Source organism: Pleuronectes platessa, chromosome 17 (assembly GCF_947347685.1).
Source record: "Pleuronectes platessa chromosome 17, fPlePla1.1, whole genome shotgun sequence".
Lineage (NCBI taxonomy): Eukaryota > Metazoa > Chordata > Actinopteri > Pleuronectiformes > Pleuronectidae > Pleuronectes > Pleuronectes platessa.
In genome coordinates this window covers 6,831,494-6,854,901 of record NC_070642.1, presented here as the reverse complement: position 1 = coordinate 6,854,901, position 23,408 = coordinate 6,831,494, and the positions used below count along the sequence as shown (strand labels likewise).

The 23,408-nt window shown below is 42.6% G+C and overlaps 1 protein-coding gene across 1 annotated transcript; it reads right to left on the bottom strand.

Moving 5' to 3' along the window:
* Positions 1-925: 925 nt before the first annotated feature.
* ankef1a (ankyrin repeat and EF-hand domain containing 1a) lies at positions 926-20,097 on the bottom strand. Its single transcript, XM_053445886.1, has 11 exons — positions 19,815-20,097; positions 18,010-18,217; positions 17,011-17,172; positions 9,315-9,514; positions 8,941-9,090; positions 8,010-8,133; positions 6,872-7,697; positions 5,689-5,915; positions 5,312-5,451; positions 2,243-2,395; positions 926-1,851 (listed from the first exon to the last, which is right to left on the bottom strand). Exons 2-11 carry the CDS (start codon positions 18,197-18,199, stop codon positions 1,708-1,710), a joined length of 2,316 nt encoding a protein of 771 aa, XP_053301861.1. The 5' UTR covers positions 18,200-18,217; positions 19,815-20,097; the 3' UTR covers positions 926-1,707.
* Between the last annotated feature and the right edge of the window lie 3,311 nt (positions 20,098-23,408).

The following is a 23,408-nucleotide window of genomic DNA, read 5'->3' as shown; positions in this document are numbered from 1 at the left end:
GCTTCCCCTCTCTCATTCCTCCATCGTGCCCCCTCCCCATCCTCCACCCCTGCCTTCACCCCCAACCTCCATCTCTTCTCTCCTATCGTTGTGTCCCTTTGCCTTCCCTTCCCCTGGCTGTCAGTTGTTTCCCCCCCCCTCCCCACATGTCCCACACCTCATTATGAATGGCTCTGCCGGGCTTTCAGGATGATTATTCACTCCCTGTCTCCGATTCTCCTCTTGTATATCATCGCATTGATTCTGTGCATCCCTGTTTCTGCCACCTCGCTCTGCTTTCATTCCTCTCTCCTCCTCGCTGTCATCGCTCCCATTCCTCTGCCTCTTCCTCTCACATCCTTGTCATCAATGGCATTGTGAGCATGCATATTTAAATAATCCAGGCCTTGTATTACAGACCTCAAAGATGCAACCCCCCCACCCCCCAGCCCCTTTTTCCCATATATTTGATTATATAACCGAGCCACCATGGACCTTGAGGATGCCGCAATCTAATTTTAACTGGTGATGTTGGTGGTGATGATGGGAGTTTGTGCACCTGTGAAATATTTAACACAGAAACTCAAATATTTCTTGATATGCACATCAACAACTTAAAAAAAAGAAGAGAAATTGACCCAGAAACTCTCAGCTTCTCAGTCAGATATAACAGGGGAGGGTTAAAGATGAATGAAATACTCATGCAGGTTTGAAAGCAGCTCAGTGGATAATATGAGAACAATAAACACACAAGCTGCCATTTTGATGTCTTTCTGTGCTAGAAACACCAGAGCTCCCAGCAAGTTTTCTGTGCTCTCAGATCAATAAAAAACCTAAACCCCTGCGTTGCTAAATCAGCCAAACAGCGCCCCGCACTGGCTTCTACATAGAACTGCAAACGGTTCGATGGACAGATACTGTTTATTCTCAGTAGTGTTGTGGAGGATGAGCAGTAGTGAAATCAAATACCACAACATGAAGGAGGCAGTGTGTGTCATAAAGTATCTGGCTGTGTATACGGTGAGAATTAATACAATATCAATCTAAAGAATGTGCAAAGAAAGAAAGGCTCAACCAACCGAGCCTATTCACTGCTGGGGTCATTTGATGAAGTGCAAAGTGATTAATGTCTTACTTCATCAGCCCAATCAGAATATTGAACTTACAGGGACAGGAAAATGTTTCTGATTGAAAGCAGTGAATGTACAGTCACCACATACTCTTTATTCATGTGTACAATATTTATACTCGGTTCCAGTGTTCCACTGTCTTGACAAATATATATCTGCTGTGTTTTTACAGTGTTTGACATTCATGAGTCTGTGAGTCCCTACAGAGCATTGTGGATATACATGGTGTGTCTATAGGAAGTTATAATTCTGAACAGATTATTCACATTTTATCATTGGGATGATGACTTTGCCATTTGATCATTAATAAAAACAGATTCTATCTATGTTTCAGTTGAGCCTAATGACACTAAACATGTACTGAATAACATTTCATTAGAAATTTCTGATACTTAACATCAAACAAATAAAATTAGGGCTTCTAACATATGACGTCCAACTATGTTGATTAAAGCAGCTGAAATGAAAATATGATTAATCCAAAATAGATCAAATGTCTGTAACTGTTGCAGGTGGCTCACTAGCTCCAGTAACAGTGTGATTCCAGAATGTCTGAGTGTCTCTCTTTCTAACCTACTTCCTATCTAGCCTGTGGTTTTCACACACGCTCCAGCATCGTCCTCTGGATGTTGTTGCTGAAAGGCATCATGAGGTCCTCAAAGTCCAACTCCAGGGACAACAGGTTCTTCCGTCTCTCTATCTTCGACATCAGCTGGCTGGTGGTGGGCGGCTTCCCCCAAACCTGAGACACACAGACAAGTCGCAAAAACACACACTATAAAATATTAAACTCTGTGTAGTTACTGAGTGGGCTGGTTACAGCTTTGAACTGATGTGCACTGCTGGGACAAACTGGAGAAGCGTTCTAGAAAGACAAATGTTCTTCTAACACACACATTCGGTGATCAGGTAAACTTCTCAAATTGAGAGTAAATTGTTCATAAAATTATCTTCTCTGGATTGGAAACTGGATTAAAATGAGTTACATTAAAATACTTGTAAATAAATGTAAATACTAAGGCCTTAAAACATTTGGTGACTGTGACCCTACTCCACAGCGAAACATCACTGACTTCATTAAAAAGTTATTATGTAGGTAGATGCCACGGTACACTGATGGTGGTGAGGCCTACCGTTTTTGGCACAAAGGGGATATCCTCAGTGTTGCTTTTCCCTGCAGTGATCCTGGCGTTTTGCAGGACGATGCTATTTGAATCCTTGCGGGACGTCTTCCCTGGTGTTGCAGTCGAGGACTCTGGATGCACTGCACCTTCTGCTGCGAAGCCCTGGACGGTACACAAAGTGATTTTTCAAAAGATTTGCCTTATTTTATTCAAGTGCCTTGTGCAATTTCTACTAAAGTAAATGTCCTTGTCAGATTCAGGTCAAAGAGAGAGAGAAAAAGAGAAAAAGAGAGAGATGTTACTCAACAAGACTGAAATAGTTTAGCCGCAACAAGTTGGAACATCAAGATTAATACAGGGTGTTGTGTTTTAGTTGCAGGATCAATCACCTCAGTGTTGTGTCGGTCAGGACAGATGAGCGTGGACTTAAGGTTTCCAATCCAGTATTTCACTTGGTTTTAGTTTGGAACCTGTTTATTGGTCATGTACACAGTTCAAACTTGAAAAGACGAAGCCTCCACGATGCAGTCAGCCAGAGATCTTTGCTCGGAAAGGAGTGAGCCAGGTGTGCTGGCTTCCTATTTAACTTCTTGGAGCTTGAGCCACAGGAAGAAATAGTAGACCAGGTAAGGAGAGGAGGAGGAAGTAGGAAGAGATTTTTCACACACACACACACACATCACCAAAATGTAAGTGTAAAATGTATCACTTTGAAGAGTCAAATATTCTAATATCCGATGTTTCATTAAATCCAAGTGAAATTGAGGATAGAAAGAGCACCTGTTACACAGAATACATAAAGCTGCTTTATAGTACTGTTAACTATTCTTCCCTCTCTTAAACAAGAAAGTATGATAGACACAGTCGTGACCATCTCATCTTGCATAATATGTCAAATATAAAGCTCCTAAATTACACAAAAATGGAAGCTACAAAGGGCTATAGTTGGCAATAGCTACTCCTTTCTTTGGTGGATGTTGGATATTTACAGATGTTTCTGCATTTATAATGCTCCAGCTGGGACTCTCTGGTATCAGGTTGAAGTAGAAGTGAAGCTCTCGTGTTTCTGGGACTGGATGATATTATCTAGCTCTGGTTTCCACTGCTCTGCCTCAACACCCTTGTGTCCTTGATTGAGCCTTGTCCTGCTTTGCGATCATCTAGTTTAAAATACAGTACTAGTATACTTACACAACGGCAACGCAGCAGCTCTGAGTAGATCTATTATCTGTTTCCAGTGGGAAGGTCATTACAATGTAGGTGGCAGAACATTGAACTATCTGATGTCCTTATCAATTTTGAGATCAGTCAAAGATATGAAGGTTCAACTATTGGAGTCAATGTCACCACTCCATCAGAATCACATTTTACAAAACAAACATAAATCTCGTCTCAATGTCCCAATTAGAGTTTTTGTTTTTTCATATTATTGACATCGATACCAGTTATTTCACACGTTTAAATAGGTGAACAACTCAGAGATGTTACAGGGATCCATAGTGTGTTTTTGTTTTCATTTAATACCTGCATATTGCCTTTAGTGTGAGAGTACTGCAAAGGATCTCAGGGGGACAGGTTCAATGCCCTGAGTGAGTCTAGCATTCATCAGAAAGCGTGCGCTTTGACTCGAAGGTGGATGTATTATTTACTCTGACTGACTTACTAATGAGTCACAGTGGATGGAAATTGAATAGGCTTATCACGTTCTTGTATTAGTTGTGGAATTCCCCCAGTTCTGCAGAGGAATGCCATTTACTTTGACATTAGCAGAAAACAGGGGCACTTCCTATAAATGCTTTGAGGGTAGACAGCTCCATTTTATACATGTGTGCAATTTGATTCTGCTGAATAGAATCTTTCTTGCCCCGTAGAACTGATGCTTGCAACTGTATCGAACAATGAATATCCCTGATGAATTTGTGCCACAGCACCGCCTGTGACTTTCAGGACCTTAATGTCAAAATCACTATGTTTCGTTTGATTGTGGCCAGGTTAGTGGAAATGCAGTTTGAGCTTCAGAGTGGTCTGGTTGTAACATAACACATCTGGTCTAATTTGCTTACAAGTCGGTGTCTTACAGTCAGCAGATCTCTTTACAGGCTTGGGTTTCTCGTGATGAAAAGAGGCCACAGTTCACAGGGTGAGATTGGGCTTCCAGTCAAATGTTGGTTAAAGTTTTGTTTACAGTGTAACGTAACCACAAGGTTCTAGCTGAAGTGCTTCTCCCTGGAAATATACAAAAAAATGCCTTTAGAGCACAGGGCTACACATAAACACACACACGCACACACACAAACAACCTACCGATTAGCTTGCCGAAGCTCAGTTATCTAGGTTGTGTAGCTATGAGTAGCGACTCCAGTAGCACTCTTTTCAAAAGAAATGTCTTAGGAAGAAGAAGCTTCTCGCCTCTGGGAGTTCCTGATGGTCAAGACCATGGCCGCACCAACCGTTGGCACAGGAGGCAGCCTCAGCCACGGGTTCAAACAGTGTGCATGTGTGTGTGTGAGTGTGTGTGTGTGTGTGAGAGTGCGTGTGTGTGTGTGTTGTGTGTGAGACAGCTGAGTAAAAGGAAAGGATAAAGGACTTCTTTATGCTTTAGGGGGGTTATTTTCCACACAAAAATAAACAGCTGTCCAGATTCCAGCTCATGAGTGGTCAGTGGAAATAGGCTCCCCACCTGTGATTAGACTGTTTACCTTTTCAGATAAATATAAATATCATGGCGTAGACATATCCCATTCAGTTGACTCCACTTAACCATTGGCCCAGCAAGGCTCAAGATGTTTTAATAATTGGGGGCTCTATGAGCCATGTTCAACCCATAAATGTGGACTTCCTTAATAAATTTGGTAATAAATGTGATACCAAAACCAGCATTCATTTGTTTCTTCAAAGAACTTAGTACAAGTGTGATTTATTTAGGGTGTGAAGTATCACTCTAACATTATTTAAAAGTTAATTGACTGTTTAACACATACAGTGCACAAAGAAAGAAAACAGGAAGAGTATGTTTAACAATGTTTAATATGTTGGTAACCAACTGGTGAAAATAATTGAATTCCGTTACTTGGGTACCTTTTTGGCAGATTTAGCAGCTTTGCCACCTTTTCCCTTCGCTCCCTCCTTTAATTTAGGCAGAGAATCCATCTTTTCTTTGACCAGGTCAATAATCGTCGGGTCACCAAAAGCTACTGCGATGTCGAGGCAGTTTTGTTCTAAGGAGAAATAAAATGCTCTAAGTCAAATAACAGCAGAAATCACAGTGTTAACCCTTCAAGAGGAGCAGTTTGTTACAGAAGCTTTAGTGTATTTCTTGTTGAATTTGCTTTAAAGGACAGTACACAAATATTTAGTGATATTTCCATATACACATAAAAACATACAATCAAAGTTATTTTTCACATAAATATTTTTCAAATGAACTTTGAGATATTTCGAACGTTCAGACAAACCTTTCTTGTTCTCCGCAGTAACACTGGCACCTGCCTTGATGAGGAAGTCCACACAGGAGGGTCGAGAGCTCTGGATGGCCCTCATGAGGGGCGTGCCTCCGCTGAGCGCTCGACTCTCTATGGCGGCCCCTGCCTTCACCAACAGCTCGACAAGTTCCACTTGGCCAGCCTGGGCCGCGTGGTGGAGGGGCGTCCAGAAGAACTGGTCACACATGTTTACATTTGCCCTGTAGGAAAACACAGCAGGGTGGGATTTAAAGATTTGTATTTAAGTTAGATTTTGTAAAATCAGCATTCTCAAATATTACATATAAAGGGTCCTTGAACACACCAGTTATCGCATTTTAAATGACTTCACATTTTCTCAAAACGTATTTTATATAGTGCAAATAAATTATTAAAACTTTTGGGAAAGTTACTTGGATGTAGCAATAATCCAGACATTTGCAGTTGACTATTACACCAAAATCAAATAATCTATGTTTCTGTGAGTATTCAGGTAACTTTGAAAAAAAAAAGAGATTTCGACAGTAAAGTTTGAATATTAAACGACAATGGTAAATATACTAACATAAAGTCGTAATATTATAGCTAAGAGGAAATTACCTCTTCTGTGGAGGAGGAAATGTTTGGTAGTGGTTGACTGCAGGGCTATCGTTTGTTCCATCTGCGTGCTATTCAAAGAGTTTTCATTGTTTCTCAAGAAAGCATGAGATTGGTAATCAAGATGTTGAATCCAGGAGGAGAGAATATTTATTCTCAAAATATTATGACTTTTTACTAATTAAATTACGACTTTATTCTGGTGATATTATGAATTTCTTTTGTGTTATTGTTTTTCAAAGGGTTTGACCTGAGTCAGGCCAAACAACAATTCTAGACAGGGTTGGTTATTTTTTAAATGCGCTGGTATTGGATTGGTACTTGGTATCGATACACAAATGTCAGGTATCAGAATAAGTGTTGGCAGACTGGAATCTGAACGTCTCCAGCTTTGGACTGAAATCTGAACGTCTCCAGCTTTGGACTGAAATCTTAAATTCAAATTCGAAAAGTGCTGTTTACCAGCTTTACATAATTCTGATAATCTTCACCAATGCAGCTTAAATCTACTTTAAAAAAAAATGTGGAATCTGTGTTTCCCAAACCAGAAAGGAAAGAAATCACAATTCTGTTTCCTCACCCCCGGCTGAGAAGGTACTGAGCCATCTCAAAGTTGCCGCTGGAGCAAGCCGCCATCAGCGGAGTTTTGTAAAACTGATCTCGAACATCCACAGGAACCCCCTTACTGAAAGCCAGGTCCAACGATTCCAGATCTCCACTTTTCACAGAGTCGTTGACATTCACAAAGACCCTCTCTGGCTTCTCGATGTACCATCCGGAGTCGTTCACTATGGGATGTTCTGGTGGGTGATCCCGGTCGAATCGGCGGATGTCTGAGGAGTTGTGGTACGTCTCAATCATGAGGTGAGGTGGGCCTCCATCCTTTCGCCGAGGCATGAGTTCCGGTGTGAGGGTGCAAATGGGCATTGGGAGGACAAATTTACCCTTCTTCTTCTTACCCCCTTTTCCTTTCTTCTCCCCCTTTTTCTTTTTAGGCAAAAAGGCAGAGAGGAGGAAAGTTTTCTTGATGTACTTGACACCTTTGAAGAAGTCATTAATGTTGATACAGCCTGCTTTTTCCTTGTCATGTGCTGAGATGACTGTTTGGAGATGGTCTAGTTCAGCTGGAGCTTTGAGTTCCTCGAGCACAGAAACAAACATCTCTGTGGGAACTGTATCTAAGTCGGTCCCGAAGGCTTCACGTAACTCATTCTCCATCTCGTGGGACCAGTCGTGGAGGGTTAGGGCCCAGAGGTCTGCCATGGGGCTGATGCCGGTGGACGGCTTGGCTGTCCCCTGTAGCTTCTCAGCTTTCCTCAGCTCCTTGGCTGCTGCTTTGTGACCAGCGTCTTTGGCAATCTGACGCGGCAGGAAACCATCGTAGTTCTTCAGCTTGGGGTTACAACCTGAACACAGAGCACAGTTTGATGAAAGATATAAACACAAGGTAGAATTACCTCATTTAATTTGGGAATGTGCTTGCAGCTGCATATTCTGCCTAACTTAATTTAATTTCCTGACTCTACTTGCATCACAACTGAGCTATAGGTTTACAACATACAAACAAAAAAGAGACCAGTATTAGGCCTGTGTTGATCTAACGATGGCACTCCTTCAAGGATTAGGAGTCAGAGCTTATTTAAAAAAAAAAAACGAGAAGCTGAAATTCACTGCATTGACATCAGGATGCCTGTTATTGTTCGACTCTCTCACTGCACCTCTCTGAGCCAGGAACTTGCAGCAGATATCGCTGCCTGTGGCCGCAGCGTAGTGTAGGGGTGTGCAGTCTTCAAGGTCAATCGCACACATGTTTGCTGAGTAGGAAGAGAGCACCTGAATCACCTGGGAGGCACAAAACAGAGACACAGATAAAACAATTACTACACTGACAGTAACTGATTCTGGACTTTGAAAATCAAAAAATCTATCGCAACACAAGGTTGTTTTTAACTTGAAATAACAGCTTCTAAATCATTTTGATGGTACACAATTATAATGGGGAAAATGGCATGTCTATTCTGGCACCACAGTGCTCCCTGGGCACCTGGAACTGCTCTATTTAACTCTGGTGTACTGTGCTGGAACATGACGACCTGCTTTACGGGGAACGTGACACATCAACAGCCAGAGCCCGACTTAGCAGCAAGCTAGAGACAACTATCTTGTCATTCTCAGTGTAGACATCAGGGCAGAGCCACTGAAGAAACCAAAGGGGACATTGTCGGAGAAAATGTGAATATTAGAGTGAATATCGCAGAATATGTCATCCGTTAGTGAGAGTTAAAAGAGGCTAAAGGATTGCAGGGCAGATGCTCAGCTGGTGTTGTTGTTATTGGACTACTAAGTCTTGTAGCTTTTGCTTGTTTTATATGTCATGTTTAAGTGATGTTGTTGACTAGTTTATCGTCAGAAGCCAGGTAAACACATGTTGATGATTAACTGGTGAGTTAGCCAAACAAGCGCGTCATATTGCCAAGAGTGATTCGTGCATTGGGTTGGTTTATTGCAAGTCATTTATAAATATTATATAGTGTTCTGTGGAATGCACAGGATAAAGACAATTTCTGACTAGACCATTCTTTTTATTCCACTTAATTAATTAGAACTAAAAAAGCTAAGTGAGGATAGGTATCTAAACGGATAATCTACCTCAAAAAATCCCCCCATGGCGGCGTAGTGCACTGCTGAGAGACGTTTGCGGTCCAAGGTGTCTGGGTTTCCCCCTTTCTTGAGAATGTTTCTCACTAGCGGCAGAGAGCCTGCCTTTGCTGCCCCCATCAATGCTGTGACACCGGTTTTCTGAGGAGAGGAGAAGAAAGGAGAGGAGAGGAGGGAAGGGAGAAAGAGAGGAAGAGAAGGAGAGGAGGGAAAGGAGAAAGAGAGGAGAGGAGTCAGAGGTCCTCGGCTCAACAAACAGGATCAAAGCACACATCAAAGTATGTTGTGTAAAGGATAAGCTATCTGTTTCTTCATGCATGTGAAGTTCCCATAATTCCTCGCTGTTATATCCGCCATCAAACTACCTGGTTTGATGCATTGGGGTCTGCCCCACCATCCAGCATGGCCAGACACATGGGGGTACTCTCCTGAGCTTTTTCGCACATCAGCTGGAAGACGTGGATCCCCTGCGTTGACACATTGTTGGCATCTGCCTGGCACTTCAGCGCTAACTGCAGGCAGCGAGTGTGGCGCTTGGTGGGGTACATACAGTAGAACAGGACACCTAAAATGAGAGGCAACGTAAAAAAGGGGGAGAGGTAGAGAGAGTCAACGCTGACACATCAGGAGCTTTGTTATTGGTCATATCTCTGTCTCCTCCCTCGTTTCTTGTCTGTAACACCATCGACTTTTTGTCAAAGGCAAAATGCCACAAACAAATCTACATTCAAAATATGAAGAACTTCAGGACTGATTGGCTAGTCTAGTTCTCTGATGAGCACAAACTGGTTATTAGAACCACAAGGCAGCTGTAGTCGAGAAAATTAAGGCCAAAGTTCTTCACATTTATTACAACTGCAATATGGTGCATACGGAGGAATCTGTAATTGGCCATGAAGGATAGAATCCCGTGCTCTGATCTGTCAGGGCTTTAAGGGCATAGCTCAGTGGCAGCGAGGGAGGGACAAGTGCTGCTTTTTTCAGTTTCCCCACTCACTGTAATCCCAATGTGTAAATCAAACTAGAGTCAGAAGTGTCACTCGATGGTTCAGTCAAACACCAAGGGTAACACACTCAAGAGTGCGACTCCTGACACTCAGCTAACAGGCGGAAAGGCTCTGAGTGTTGAGACTGGGCCCGAGTCCTTCGAGACAACAGGAGGATATCAGGTTACTCAGCATGTTACACAGGAGAGGATCACCATGGGGGGTTGATCTGTAATTATGTGTACTCACACGCCCTGACACACATGCACACAGGTTCACACAATAGCATAGCATGCAGTGCATTATATAAAAGCATGAATCCCTGAACGTAAGCACACATGTAAAGACCTTTCTTTGTTCTCCTGTCCCTTTCTCTTTCACTCGCTCTCACAACAGTTACAGTAATCGAGTCCTTGGACACACTGTAATTGGGGTAATTATCCCATTTTGAAAAGGTTGAGACGGGCTCACTGATTGGAGTTGTCTGGGATACCACCTCCTCATCAATATCTAAACAGGAGCACCATGCATGTTCATGAGCTGTAAGACAAGGCCATGTATTCAGGAAGAGAATCTGCAACTCTAACTTAGTGGAAGCGAATCTGTACCAAGGTTGTTCATTATTAATGCTGTCTAACTTATGAACCATATACATTACAAGTGCAGTCCTGTGTAATATATAAGAATTCAGAATCCCAACACTCCAGCTGCTCTTCTAGAGCTCATGCTTCTCTGCACACCTGAAACATCAGCTTTGGAATTTCTCCTCTGCTCTCTGATTTCTTCTTTTGTGCTTGAATTTTTTTTTTGTGCAAGAGTTCTTCAAAATTCCGCCAACTCATGAATTTCGGTAGGAGTGCAGGGTTTTTAGTGAGAGCGCTTCAAAATGATAAAAACATTCTGCTAACATTCTGCTGGTTAACAGTCCTGCTATCAAACTGAGAGACAGTGCTCTTATATTATTCCAATAAGGTATTATTTTAATCAAATAGTCTTTAAATGATCTTTATATAAAAACATTTCTGCATGAAATTTAAGGAAGTTGTAACAAGCAGATGCTTGTATTTTCTTAATTTATAATCCTACATTTTGATCACTAAAACTGACATATTTTGCCTGAAGGTTCCCTCTTGATGCTTAAAACAGAGTGATACAAAAATAAATCTTAACTCTGAGCTTTCAGCCATATTTCCTGGTCTTCCCTTTAAATAGGTTCTTCCCTTTATGTCAACTAATGAGCTAGAGATGAATTGCCTAATCACTTAGACTCTATATCAGGGGCGGACTGGCCATCGGGAATACCGGGGACATCCCCGGTGGGCCGATGGCCGAAAATATAAATCCAACGGCCCATCACTATGATGTACCGGCCCACGCCCATCATCGCATCAGCCCTACAATGGTTGAAACAGCGGCACAAGCGTAATTTTCTCCAAGAGCTATACCTATCTATTCGCACTGACTGCTTTTATACTGCTACTCGCAATCGGTCTTCACACTCATGGTGACTATTTTTCGATTTTTTTTTAAGTGTCTTTTAATATGTGTTTTACAGACTTCGGAAGTCCAAAGTAAGAAAAGATCTCCACCTTATTAATAAACACCTCTAAATTGGTTCTTACACAGCCGAAGTGTAGAGAATTTGGATTTGCATACATACACGCAACGCGGCACCCAGTTATACGCATGCGCACAACCCATGAGGCCCAGCTCTTCGTTGCCTTCGTTGTTTTGGAGAGTGCGAGAGCATGCCGTCGGCACCAAAACGAAAAGGTGGAGCTGAAAAGCTAAGAGATAAAAAGAAAAAATGTCTGGAGAAAGGTGCCTCAAAACATTTAAAAATATCAAATTTCTTTGGAAAACCACCGACTGGTGACAGTGAAAAGGTAAGATAACCCTAACCCCATAGACCGTTATGATCTGGTAAAATAAGCAAGCTGGTGTTGTTGTCAACATCTAGATTATCTATTTTAACATGTTAGCCGTAGTCACTGGCTTACAATTGATGAGCAAGCTATCCATGGTGGTAGTTGTAAATAGGACAATCTTATAATTTCTATTAACCTGTGACAAATAAGTTAACCAGCTAGTTTGTTATGCTAAAATCTAAAATTATAAATAATGTTTATATGTTATCTAGATTGTTAATATGTTATGTAGAGGCGTTGACTTGGCCAAGTATAGCATGCATTTCACAACATATTAAACAAAATGTTAATATGTTATCTAGATTGATGATTCAGCTGCTGGAAGCAGCAGCCAGGGGCATGAGAGCCAAGATAAGAGCCAGGGTACAACGTACACCGTAAGTAACACTTTAATATACCAAGTACAAAAATAGTGTATTTCAATTGAGCAGATGTATTAAGATAAAGTCAGATTAACGAGTTATTAACGACGCTGCAAACCCATTTTAACGACGTCAATGTTTTTCTCGCGAGATTAACGTTCCTTTTGGTCAACAGGCTTGTCTACTTTCTATTGGTAACCTAACTGTTAAGGTTCATTGTTTCTTAAATAAGAGGCCTGGCGATGTTCACAGCAAACTTGAAAAAATGAATTATTAAGCCATGGTTTGACTGCACTATAGGCTGAGTCTTTGTGAAATGTGCACTTTATAATTATATTTTGTAGCGCCCTGTTTGGCAATGTTGTTTTTCAATAAAATAAAACATTTGCATAAAGCAAGCCAATCCACTTTTCCATGTTGATAAGAGCATTACAATAATAGGGACATTCAAAAATTGCGATTAATTGTGTTTAAATATTTTAATAGTTTGACTCATTTCAAGTATATTTATCTAATACACATTGAGTGTACTAACCAATAGTGGAAACTTAATTATAAAAAAGTATTCTTAGTACACTTAAATGTAATGTTTATTAAGTGTAGTTTGCTGATAGTGTTGTGTCAATGGTTTAACATACTAACATGATAAACCTTATTTACCACTCACGTAGGCTGAAGATGACAGTGATAGGGATATCAGCCAGGATGACAGAGAAAGTCAAGGCCAAGAGGATAGGGATAGCAGCCAGGATGACAGAGAAAGTCAAGGCCAAGAGGACAGGGATAGCAGCCATGATGATAGAGAAAGTCGAGGCCAAGATGACAGGGATGATCAAGGGCAAGAAGACACAGAAAGTGAAGGCAAAGATTTTGATTATTTCACCAGGCCGAAGTCAGACACATTTGACCACTTCTTCCGTTTTCACCCACAGCAGAAGGCAGACAAGGCTGTAGTGCAGAGAGCTTTTTTTTGTAAAGACGGCACAAACAGAAAATGGCTTTCATACAGTCAAGAAAAAGAAGCCCTCTTCTGTTCCCTTTGTCTCGCCTTTGCTAATCACACAGAAAGCAGCACGTTCATCACTGGCATGTCCAACCTCACACACATACACCAGAGAGTTGAAGAGCATGAGAAGAGCCAACTACACAGAGGTTGCGCTGAGGCATATTTTCTCAGATCTTCAAGAAGCACGATCCAGGACCTTCTCATGGGACCTCAGATGTCACTTCACAGAGAGCAAGTCCGCAGAAGGCGACAAGTGTTGGAGCGCATTATAGATGTAATAAAGCTCATCGGCAAAAGAGGTTTGAGCTACAGAGGCAGGCAGAAAGAGGCAGCATACACACTGGATGACGACACTATTGACCATGGTAACTTTTTGGAAATAACAGTTTTACTGGGAAAATATGATGTTTGTCTCAAGGAACACCTCACTCTCTGCATCGAAAAGAGCAAGCAGATTCACCAGTCTGGTTCAACAAAAGGTAGAGGTGCCCTTGTCACTCTCCTATCCAAAACGACCATCGACTACATCATCACCACCATTCAACGCCTCATGAAAAGTGCCATCGCTGCTGAAGTCCGGAAATCTGGAATGTACTCGGTCCAGATCGACACCACACAGGACATCACAGCCCATGATCAGTGCTCTGTTGTCATACGGTATGTGACAGACACTGTTCATGAGCGACTAGTTGCTGTGACCAGATGTGAGGCTTCCACTGGGCAGTACTTTGCCCAACTTGTGAATGGCGTGCTGGTGGCCATGGATCTGGATGTGAAGCAGTGTATTGGGAATTCCACCGATGGGGCCTCCAATATGCAAGGCCAATATAAAGGCTTCTCTGCATTGCTCTCTGAAAAGTGCCCAACACAAATCCATGTGTGGTGCTATTCACACATATTAAATCTTGTGCTGACAGACACAACACAGTGTGTGCTGGCAAGTGGCTCTCTTTTTTCTCTTATGAACCACATCGCTGTCTTCTTCAGAGAGTCCTACCAGAGGATGAACATCTGGGAAAAGGAGAGCAAAGACCCAAGACGCAGACGTCTCACCTCTATAGGAGAAACGCGCTGGTGGTCCAAAGATGCTGCTCTGACGAAGGTGTTTGGCTCTTTTGGAAAGCCAGACGGGGCCCTGTATTTTGATGTCCTTCACACCCTCTCAGCCATTCAAGATGGAGAGACCATCAATGCCACGGCGAGAGTAAATGCCCAGGGATACATCGGCCAGCTTCTAAAGTATGAAACTATACTAACAGCTCAGATCTTCCTGCGAATTTTCCAGGTCACTTCACCAGTTTCAAAATATCTTCAAACCAGTGGAATGGACATCCTGACAGCTCATCGGATGGTTGTGACTGCAGAAGCAGAGCTGAAAGAAATGACCAGAGATTTTCAGAGCATCAAGACAGCAGCCGACAAATTCATCCAGTGGGCCAACTATAAAATTGGGGAGGAGAGTGAGGAGACTGAGCTGGAGGTGGAGACCACTCTGCCACAGAAACGGGGAAGAAGGAAAAAATCGATGCCTGGAGAGAGGTCCCGAGATGAGGCTGTGACAGATGCCGAAGCATCATACAAGATTGAGGTTCACAATCGAATAATGGACACAGTCGCAGGAAGCATGCACCAACGTTTCCTCAAGAATGGCACTTTGTATGCTGATCTGGCACTTCTGGACCCAAAAAACTTCAGCCAGGTTATATCCTACGGCGAAAGTTTCCCAGAGGCAGCACTTCAAGAGCTAAGCAAATGTTTGCTGCCATTTGATGACAGAGCAACAGAGGCAGAGTTACAGAGCGAACTCAAAAGTCTGGCACGACAATGGGATAGGCTGAAGTCATCAGTATTTGATGAATACACAACAAAGACAACAGAACCCGGGCCAGAGGATGCTGAAGATGAGGCAGAGATAGTGTACAAAAAGTGCTCATCTTGCAAGGACTGTCCAATCTGTTGCTACCGAGTTCTGAAGCAGTACAACCTCCTGACAGATGCATACCACATCATAGGCCTTGCATACAGGTTCCTGCTTACCCTCTCTGTCACACAGGTAGCATGTGAGCGAAGCTTTTCAACCCTGAAATACATAAAAAACAGGCTCAGGAGCTCACTCTCTCAACAGCACCTGGAGGCTTTTATGTTGATGGCTACTCAAACAGATGTTTTGCAGATGCTGGACAGTGAGAAAATCATTGACGGTGTTGCAGAAAAGAGTGAGCTGCTGCAAAAACTACTCATGTAGTGGGCTTATAATAAAACTGTTATAGTATGGAGTATACTGATATTGTTTTTTATATCTATATATATATATATATATATATTTATTTATAACCATATATATATATTTATTTATTTATGACCTTAAAGAACCTGGGCTGCTAGTTTAGGTTCTGTTATGTAACTTACTGTTTTGTTATGCACCTTCAGCACCCCTACACACACAAACAATCACACACCCAGCATGCAACACTACTGATACCACTGATGTTCACACCCCATCGTATGTTCTGTTCTATTCATTTCTAATATATTGTTCATACAAATTCTACCCACTGATTCCAGTTTCTTTATTGTGTGGTCTTTCTCTGCTGACATTCATTCCTTAAGGCTTGGTAGTTATACTTGTATAACCATCTGATACTAGCAAAGAGTTAAGCATATTCATCTAGCAAACTATACCTACCTTGGAGTGTTACAATAGCCAATAATCATTTTATTCCATGTGTCCATCCAGGCAAATTGGTGGATCCAAATGTTATTAAAAAACAAACATACATATATGATGTAATTTCTTTGTAATCATCCAAAATAATGTTAAGTGTATGGGTATTTTTCCCAGAAGGCCACTGACTGTTCGATACGCGCGATCCATTGAGTGGGCAACGCGGCTACTTAGTGGGCCGCGCGCCGTGTATTGAGTGGGCCGGTCTGACAGAAACTCCCGGGCCACTTTTTTCCCCCAGTCCGCCCCTGCTCTATATGCAAACTTCTGCCTTGTTTGTAACAGTTACCACCGCAGGCGTCCCCCCCCCCCCTCCTGTGTGTCTAACCTCTCATGTCATGTTGTTTGCCAAGCAGCATGTGTGGTCGGCTGAGTGAGATTGGCTCCAGCTGCTGGAGGTGTGACCTGACCTTGTTCCTGCTTCCTGCCTACATTTTTCAAGCTCCTTGAAAATAAATAATTTGTTTTCACAGAAAACATCTGGTTTTATGTTGTCCCCCCCCCCCCCCCCCCAACAAGCTGGGTTGCAACTGTAAGTCAAGTCATTATTTCAGCAACACAAACCTACTGTGCACTTACCTTGCCTCTCTACTTCTGCTGTGCTCTTCTGGATATGTTTACATCTTCATAACGTAATCTGCTGTTTCCTGTATATGTCAACTAATATACAGTTACATCAATTTTGAAGAGTTCAATATTTTCTCTTTTATAATTGGAGCAATAGTAATAATGAGTGTCCAAGCATCTCTTTCTCTGTCATCTCTGTCTTAGGGCACAGCCAAATCTTTGCCTCCTGTTCACATCAGATCTGTGCTAACGTGGGTGAGAATAAAACTTTTGCTTCCTTTGGGGGGGGGGGGGGGGGCAAATAGCAGCTTGGCTTCACATGGACTTCAACTTTGGGGAACTTTGACCAACCATATTCACATTTGTGTATATGTGACCAGGCCCTTAATAAGACACTAGTACTGCGCTCTCCCCAAGCATCTTCTTCTTTCTCAAACCCACCATCAGCACATGCCTATGACCAATGACAATGCCTCTTACTGCTCACCTCTGCCCTCAGCATCTTGGAGCTTCAGGTCAGCGTTGCTTTGTGTTAACAGCTCCACTATGGCATGATTGCCCAGCTCAGCCGCTAACATGCCTGGAGTGCGGCCCTTCTTGTCCTGGATGTTGGGGTCTGCTCCCTGAGACAGGAGGAAACTGATCAGGTCTGTGAGAAGAGGACACAAACAATCATAAGAAAGATTGGACTTTTAAATGTCACATTTTAGATTGTAATACATTATATGAACTGGTTGATTATTTATATTAAATTAAAAGTCACAGACGGTATATAAAGATGGATGACATGACAAAAGTGAAGCTAAAGCGTCTTGATGGCTTCCTTGGGGCTGGTTGCAGTATAGGACATAAACCCTGCTTCCTCCATGTTAGCTGATGGTACATGGAACCAACTATGAAGATTATATCGAACCTCAGACTCCAAATGGGCAAGATGGCTTTGTTTGTATGCAGCATATTTTGGCCTCTTTTCTGGATAGTGGGAGGAAGGGGAGAGGCGTCATCTATCCTTATATATTACAGTCTATGGTAATGTCAAAAACAATTGGCAGGATTGCTATCACTGTTTTTAATTTAACTATCCCTTTTTGACTCTTATCACCAGCAACATAGAAATAACTAATATTATGGTATAGTATTCTACAAATGTAAGGACATTCCTCAAATTTTCTTTAAATCTGTGAGCTACAACACATCTTTCTGGACATTGTTTAGAAAGTCATGTAGACTAAGGGTTTAGAAGTTTCAAACACCATTACCCAATATAGATAATCAAAGTGTTCATGTAATAAAAATATCACAATGATTGTTTCAAGCATCTGCTTCAGTTTTGAACTCTAACAAATGTGAATACATTTGAAAATGATACAATTTCTACCCAGCAACCCGAACCAAGCACAGAATATACCTTCAGAAGAACGACATGACCATACTAAGTACATGAATATACTGTGTTTTTAGACAGAGCGAGGAAAAGGCCCATCACCTTGACTGTTGGCTGAAACTGCCACGTGAAGCGCCCCCGTGCCGTCCTGCGGCTCAGTGAGATTGATGAGGTTTTCCACCCCGAGTTTCACCATCTTCTCTATCTGCACCGTGTTGCCCTCATGGACACACTGCAGCAAGCGGCAGATCTGGAGGACCGGCAGGCGGCCATCTGCTACCCTGCCACTCATTGTAGGGACAGAGAGAGGCTGGTAGAACAGGAGACAAAGGGAGATATAACTTCCTGATGCATATGCAGGTATTAATACAGTAAACATATACCAGGAACCAAGGAGGTTAGCTTTTCATCTAAGCTTGTTTGTTTGTTAGCAATAAAGATACGTTTCAAGTTCACTTTCTTTAAGATTGCAAGATAGGACTTTTCCCCACATTTTAATTGATTTCGCAGAGATTCAATTATGGAGCTTGATGAAAAAAAAAACTGTATTTTTAGGGGACTAATGTTGATGAATGTGTGCAATTTGGTGCAGTTCCAAATTAAAATGCAGATTTAATGAATTTGAACAGAATTTTCATAAGGAGGTATGCAGTCTAGTGAGTGCCATTTTGGTCAAAAGCAAACTAAGGTGAATTCAAACTTTGTAAAAAGTACTGTATAGTTAAAATCCTTCAATAATGTCAGATCATCACAGAACACAGACGCGTTGTCAAATAATAACATGAGTAGTTTTTGGGGCCATTACAGAGACCACTCAGAGTAATATAACCCATATTAATTTGAAAGGTTCAGGGTAAACAGCACAACCTTTCACACAAGGTCAAATCGTGGCAGCGGCAGCTCGTAGAGCCACCGATATCAACAGAAACTGCCACTGATATGTAAAGGCAGCTGGCCTGTTGCCACACTGTTTAAAGGCAGTTGCCCTTGTTCCTTGTTACTAAACTGTTTAAAGGCTGCTGCCTGTCAGAGTTGCCACAAGTACTGTCTGAAAGCACCTGTTGCTGTTTGTGATTTATTCAATAAGGTATAGACTGGTTTGTGAAAGTTTATTAGATAGTTTGATTGCCTAATCAGTGAGGTGGCAACAGAGGCAGCTGCCTCCAAACCAAGGTGTGCGGCAGGTGCCCTGATGCAGCCTGGCAGCAGTATGATTTCAAGTTTCAGTTCAGTGACACAGAACACAGGCAAGGCACTAACAGCATTAAAGAAGAATCGGTACAAATCCGACAAATAAATCAGCCACATAAACGAGCATGCTTCACAAGACAAGTGGAGAAATGGAAATTAATTATTCTTGGTGCTCAGAACAGTAAGACACTAAACAATCATAAACTAGGTATAAATCTCAGGGAGTAAGTCACAGCAGCGGTAGTTGCCCCCCAAACAGGGTGGCCGCCCTAGCAACTGCCTTTATAAATCAGTGGCAGTTTCTGTTGCCACCGGAAGTGCCTCCGCGATTTGAGCATGCCGTCCCTCGGGAAACAGAACTCAGCTCCATGGCAACGGAACGCCTGAAAATACCGGGAAGGACCTTTGGTGTCTGGTGCTGCTTTCAAGTGCCCGGTCACGAGCTCGGTAATACGAAGATTATGATTACAAACGCAACGGTGGCAAAGGAAAGACAAATAAAAGAGATTTAACTGAAAAACAACTAAAGTAAACTCAAACTGACTAATAGTAAAAGGGAGATTAAACTGAAAAATAAAAGTAAACTCTAATTGAAAAACAATGAGAGTGAAATTAAACTGACTGGCTAGAAAAGTAAATTTACACTGAATAATAATAAAAGTGAGATTAACGGGATAGTTCACCCAGAAATGAGAATCCTCTCAGTGTCTCCTCACCACTGTGCCGACGGAGGGTGGGTGAAGTGTTCGAGTCCACAGAACACTTCTGGAGTCTCAGGGGTGAACAGTGAAGCAGCAGAATCCAATACAATTGAAGAAATTAGTGATCCATCTCCAGACGTGAAAAATCGACAGAATAAAAACACAACATGCCTCCATACTGCTTGTGTGGACTCATGCACGTGTCCAGAAGCCGCAGCGATCAAATTCGACTCTGAATCGCGTCATTTACACCAAGTTTTAATCCCAAAAGTACACTGGTATCTTCCTGCCGAGGTGCATTCAGGGACCGTGAGAAATTCTAACGTCGGCTAGGTGGACTTTAAGGATTAAAAGCACCTTTTGTGCACTCAAACATTTCCCCCACCCCTCCTTCGGCATAGTGGTGAGTAGATAATTAGTGAATTTTCATTTCTGGGTAAACTGTCACTTTAAACTGAAAAACAATGAAAGTGAAATCCAACTGAATAACAACAAAAGTCAATTTAATCCCAATTAGAGAAATGTATGTAAACTGATACTGCAAGGCAATAATTCAGGTTTTGTCATGTCTGTGGAAATATTGGTACCGATGATACTGCTGCGATGTAAAATTCTAGATCCTCTATACTCTTCATAGGTTTCCTTCTATTGTCCTCATAGCTGGATTAATGATGTGACCAAGCAGAGGAAGGGATCAGGAATTTAAAACTTTTATTTCTAGAATGTTTTTTACACGATACTTGAATAAGCTGATCAACGGAGACGCCTCCGGAGGCAGAGGGAGGATCACCTAAGTGAGGTACAGCCAGATGTTGGGCACCTCTTCATCAATGTCAACAGCTGATCTATGGCGTCTTCCAGCACTTTAACTACCTGCTCTGCTGTTCAACATTTCACGCAACAATAGGCCCATCCTCCTCCAGCTGGACCATCTTTAAACTGACATAAAACCTGGCACACAGTCTGCCACAGTGCTCCTGGTGTCCTCCAAGCTGCCATGGTTGAGAAAACTGTCAAAAATGATCTTGGAAAGCGTCTCCATCCACCTGTGGCTCGGTCTGAGCAAGTCTGTGCTTCTTTTTCGTTCTTAGCTTGATCTTGATCTTGATCTTGATCTGGCTCCTTTCCACCATAACCCCTTGGAGATTTCTCTCATTTCAGACTCCTGCAGGAGAGCGATAGTGGAGTCACACTGTTCGCTGATTTGGTGCATCTCCTCCTCAGTGTTCTGAGTGGATGCAACATCATCAGTTTCCTCAGATAACTTCTCTACCTCCTCCTCTGTGACTGAGGTCTTCACATGAGGAGTATGAGTGAGGTCAGTCTGGTTGTTGATTGGCTGCATCTCCTCGTCAGTGTTCTGGGTGGACACAGCATCAACATTGTCCTCATACAGCTTCTACAACTCCTCCTCTGTGACTGAGGTCTTCACATGAGGAGTGGGGTCCGTCTGGTTGCTGATTGGCTGCATCTCCTCCTCAGTGTTCTGGGTGGATGAAACAGTAACCTCCACCTGAGGCTGCTCTTCAGAGGAGGCAGCACCTGCGACCGGCTGAGTTTGAATAGGTCTGGGCTTCCTCTTCTTTTTGAGCTTGATCTTGGAAACGATTGGCTCCTTTCCACCATAACCCTAGCCTGGATGCCAGACGAATTTAGCCCCGCCCACAACATTTTGGTCGGGCAGTTCGGTCTGGAGTCGCTCCATTGGGAAAAAATTATGGGGCGTGTTTCAACTGACCAAGAAGTAAAATTCCTCTTCGCTCAATTGGATAGAACTACTACCAATCAGAGCAACGTAGTATGTGACGTATGCTAAGCAACGCATTGTGAGTTATTTACTGGGTTCACACCGGACGCTTCAGCGCAGCGCCAAGCCTTAAATAACAGCTGGCTCCCATCCACTCCCATGTTAAAACTTTGTGCCGGTCACACCGGAGGCTGAAGCACCGCGAGGCAGCCTTGGCGCAGCGCGGTGCTTCAGCCTCCGGTGTGACCGGCACAAAGCCGTGCAGCGATCTACTGGATCAACGGGTGATATTATTAGCGCTGCCCGGCGGTTCAGCGTCGCTTCAGTGTCCGTTGTGAACAGCCAAGCGCCGGGGCGATATGGATTAGCGCGGTGCTCTGGCGTCGCCTCCACGTTCTGTGTTCCTCTTTCAAAATGAATGCGCTGTCGATGTCTTCTAAAACAGACTCAATGGCAGCATCTACACATCTCAGCTCGCCAGCGGCAGGCATGTTTGTTGAAAACGAATTCAACCCGAGGGCACTGTGATGACGTGGTTGATTACGTTACCGTTGATCATCTGTCAATCATCGTATAAAGCCCGCCCTGACAATCTGATTGGCCCGGTCGGGCCATAATTTTTTCCCAATGGAGCGACTCCAGACCGAACTGCCCGACCAAATTGTTGTGGGCGGGGCTAAGTTCGTCTGGCATCCAGGCTACCATAACCCTGGAAGATTTCACTCTTTTTCTCCTCCTGCAGGAGATTGATAGTTGGAGCAGTCTGGTTGATGATTGGCTGCTACACTTTGTCCAGTGAACATCACATTTCAGCAGCATTCAGAAGTCACAGAGCAGCAACTATTGTTTTCCACTTCATTATCTGATCAGTCAGTGTTGCACATTTACCAAACGCTATAGATCCATGGAGTGGATAACAGCATTGTTTTTTTGTTACAGGGCAGCCAATGAATGTGTTGTTTATTATGGTTCAATAACCTGTCCTCAAATCAAAACATTAAAATAACCTGCAAAAACAATTGCTGCTGTCTCATCTTCATTCCAGGAGGCCTTGAATTCACCTGTGACCCAAATCACATCGTTCACAAAGAGCACGAGAAGATGACTTCAGACAGAATGGTCCGGTTACCAAACTGTGAATTGAATTGTTTCCTGTAGTTCAACTGTCAATAAAAAAAAAACAGAACAGAAGGAGATCAAAGTTATGGCTGTTTCTTTGGATGCATGTAGGTAGGATATCCTGGTGTTGAGCATTTGTACAAATTCTAACATTATAGCTTTAATATTGTGGAATGATACGTGCTAACTTTAGTTTGACTGTACATGTGGAAAACTGTGCTTCTATGACAACTGTGTTTCTCGTAACTGTTCCTCTTAAAGAAGACTAAAGTTTGGATAATTCTGATAAAATGACTCCATTATAAATACATCCATAGCCCATCTTGATATGTATCCTTTCTTACACCCTTAGATAGCGTAGGTAGAATACCAGGTTATTTACCTTTGACTGTCACTGCATAGATACACTTACATGGTCTTGGCAGCCATTGAACGCAGAGAGGCTTAAAAAGACACCTGTAATCCTTAAGGGGCTTCTTCTCGCTTTCTTTGAACAATGATTACTCATCAATGTGGATTACAGGTGTCTTTTTAAGCCTCTCTGCATCCAATGACAAAATACACTCCTTCCCTCAAGGGGCTTCTTCCTGCTTTCTTCAAGGATCACCACCAGAGCCATCTACTGACACCAGTGTAATGATACTGAACACAGGGTGTCACTGCAGTGCAGCACATGAAATGACCCTGCCACAACTATTTCCTCAAAGTCTTCGCCTAAAAATAACCCACTGGAGTCTTGAGAA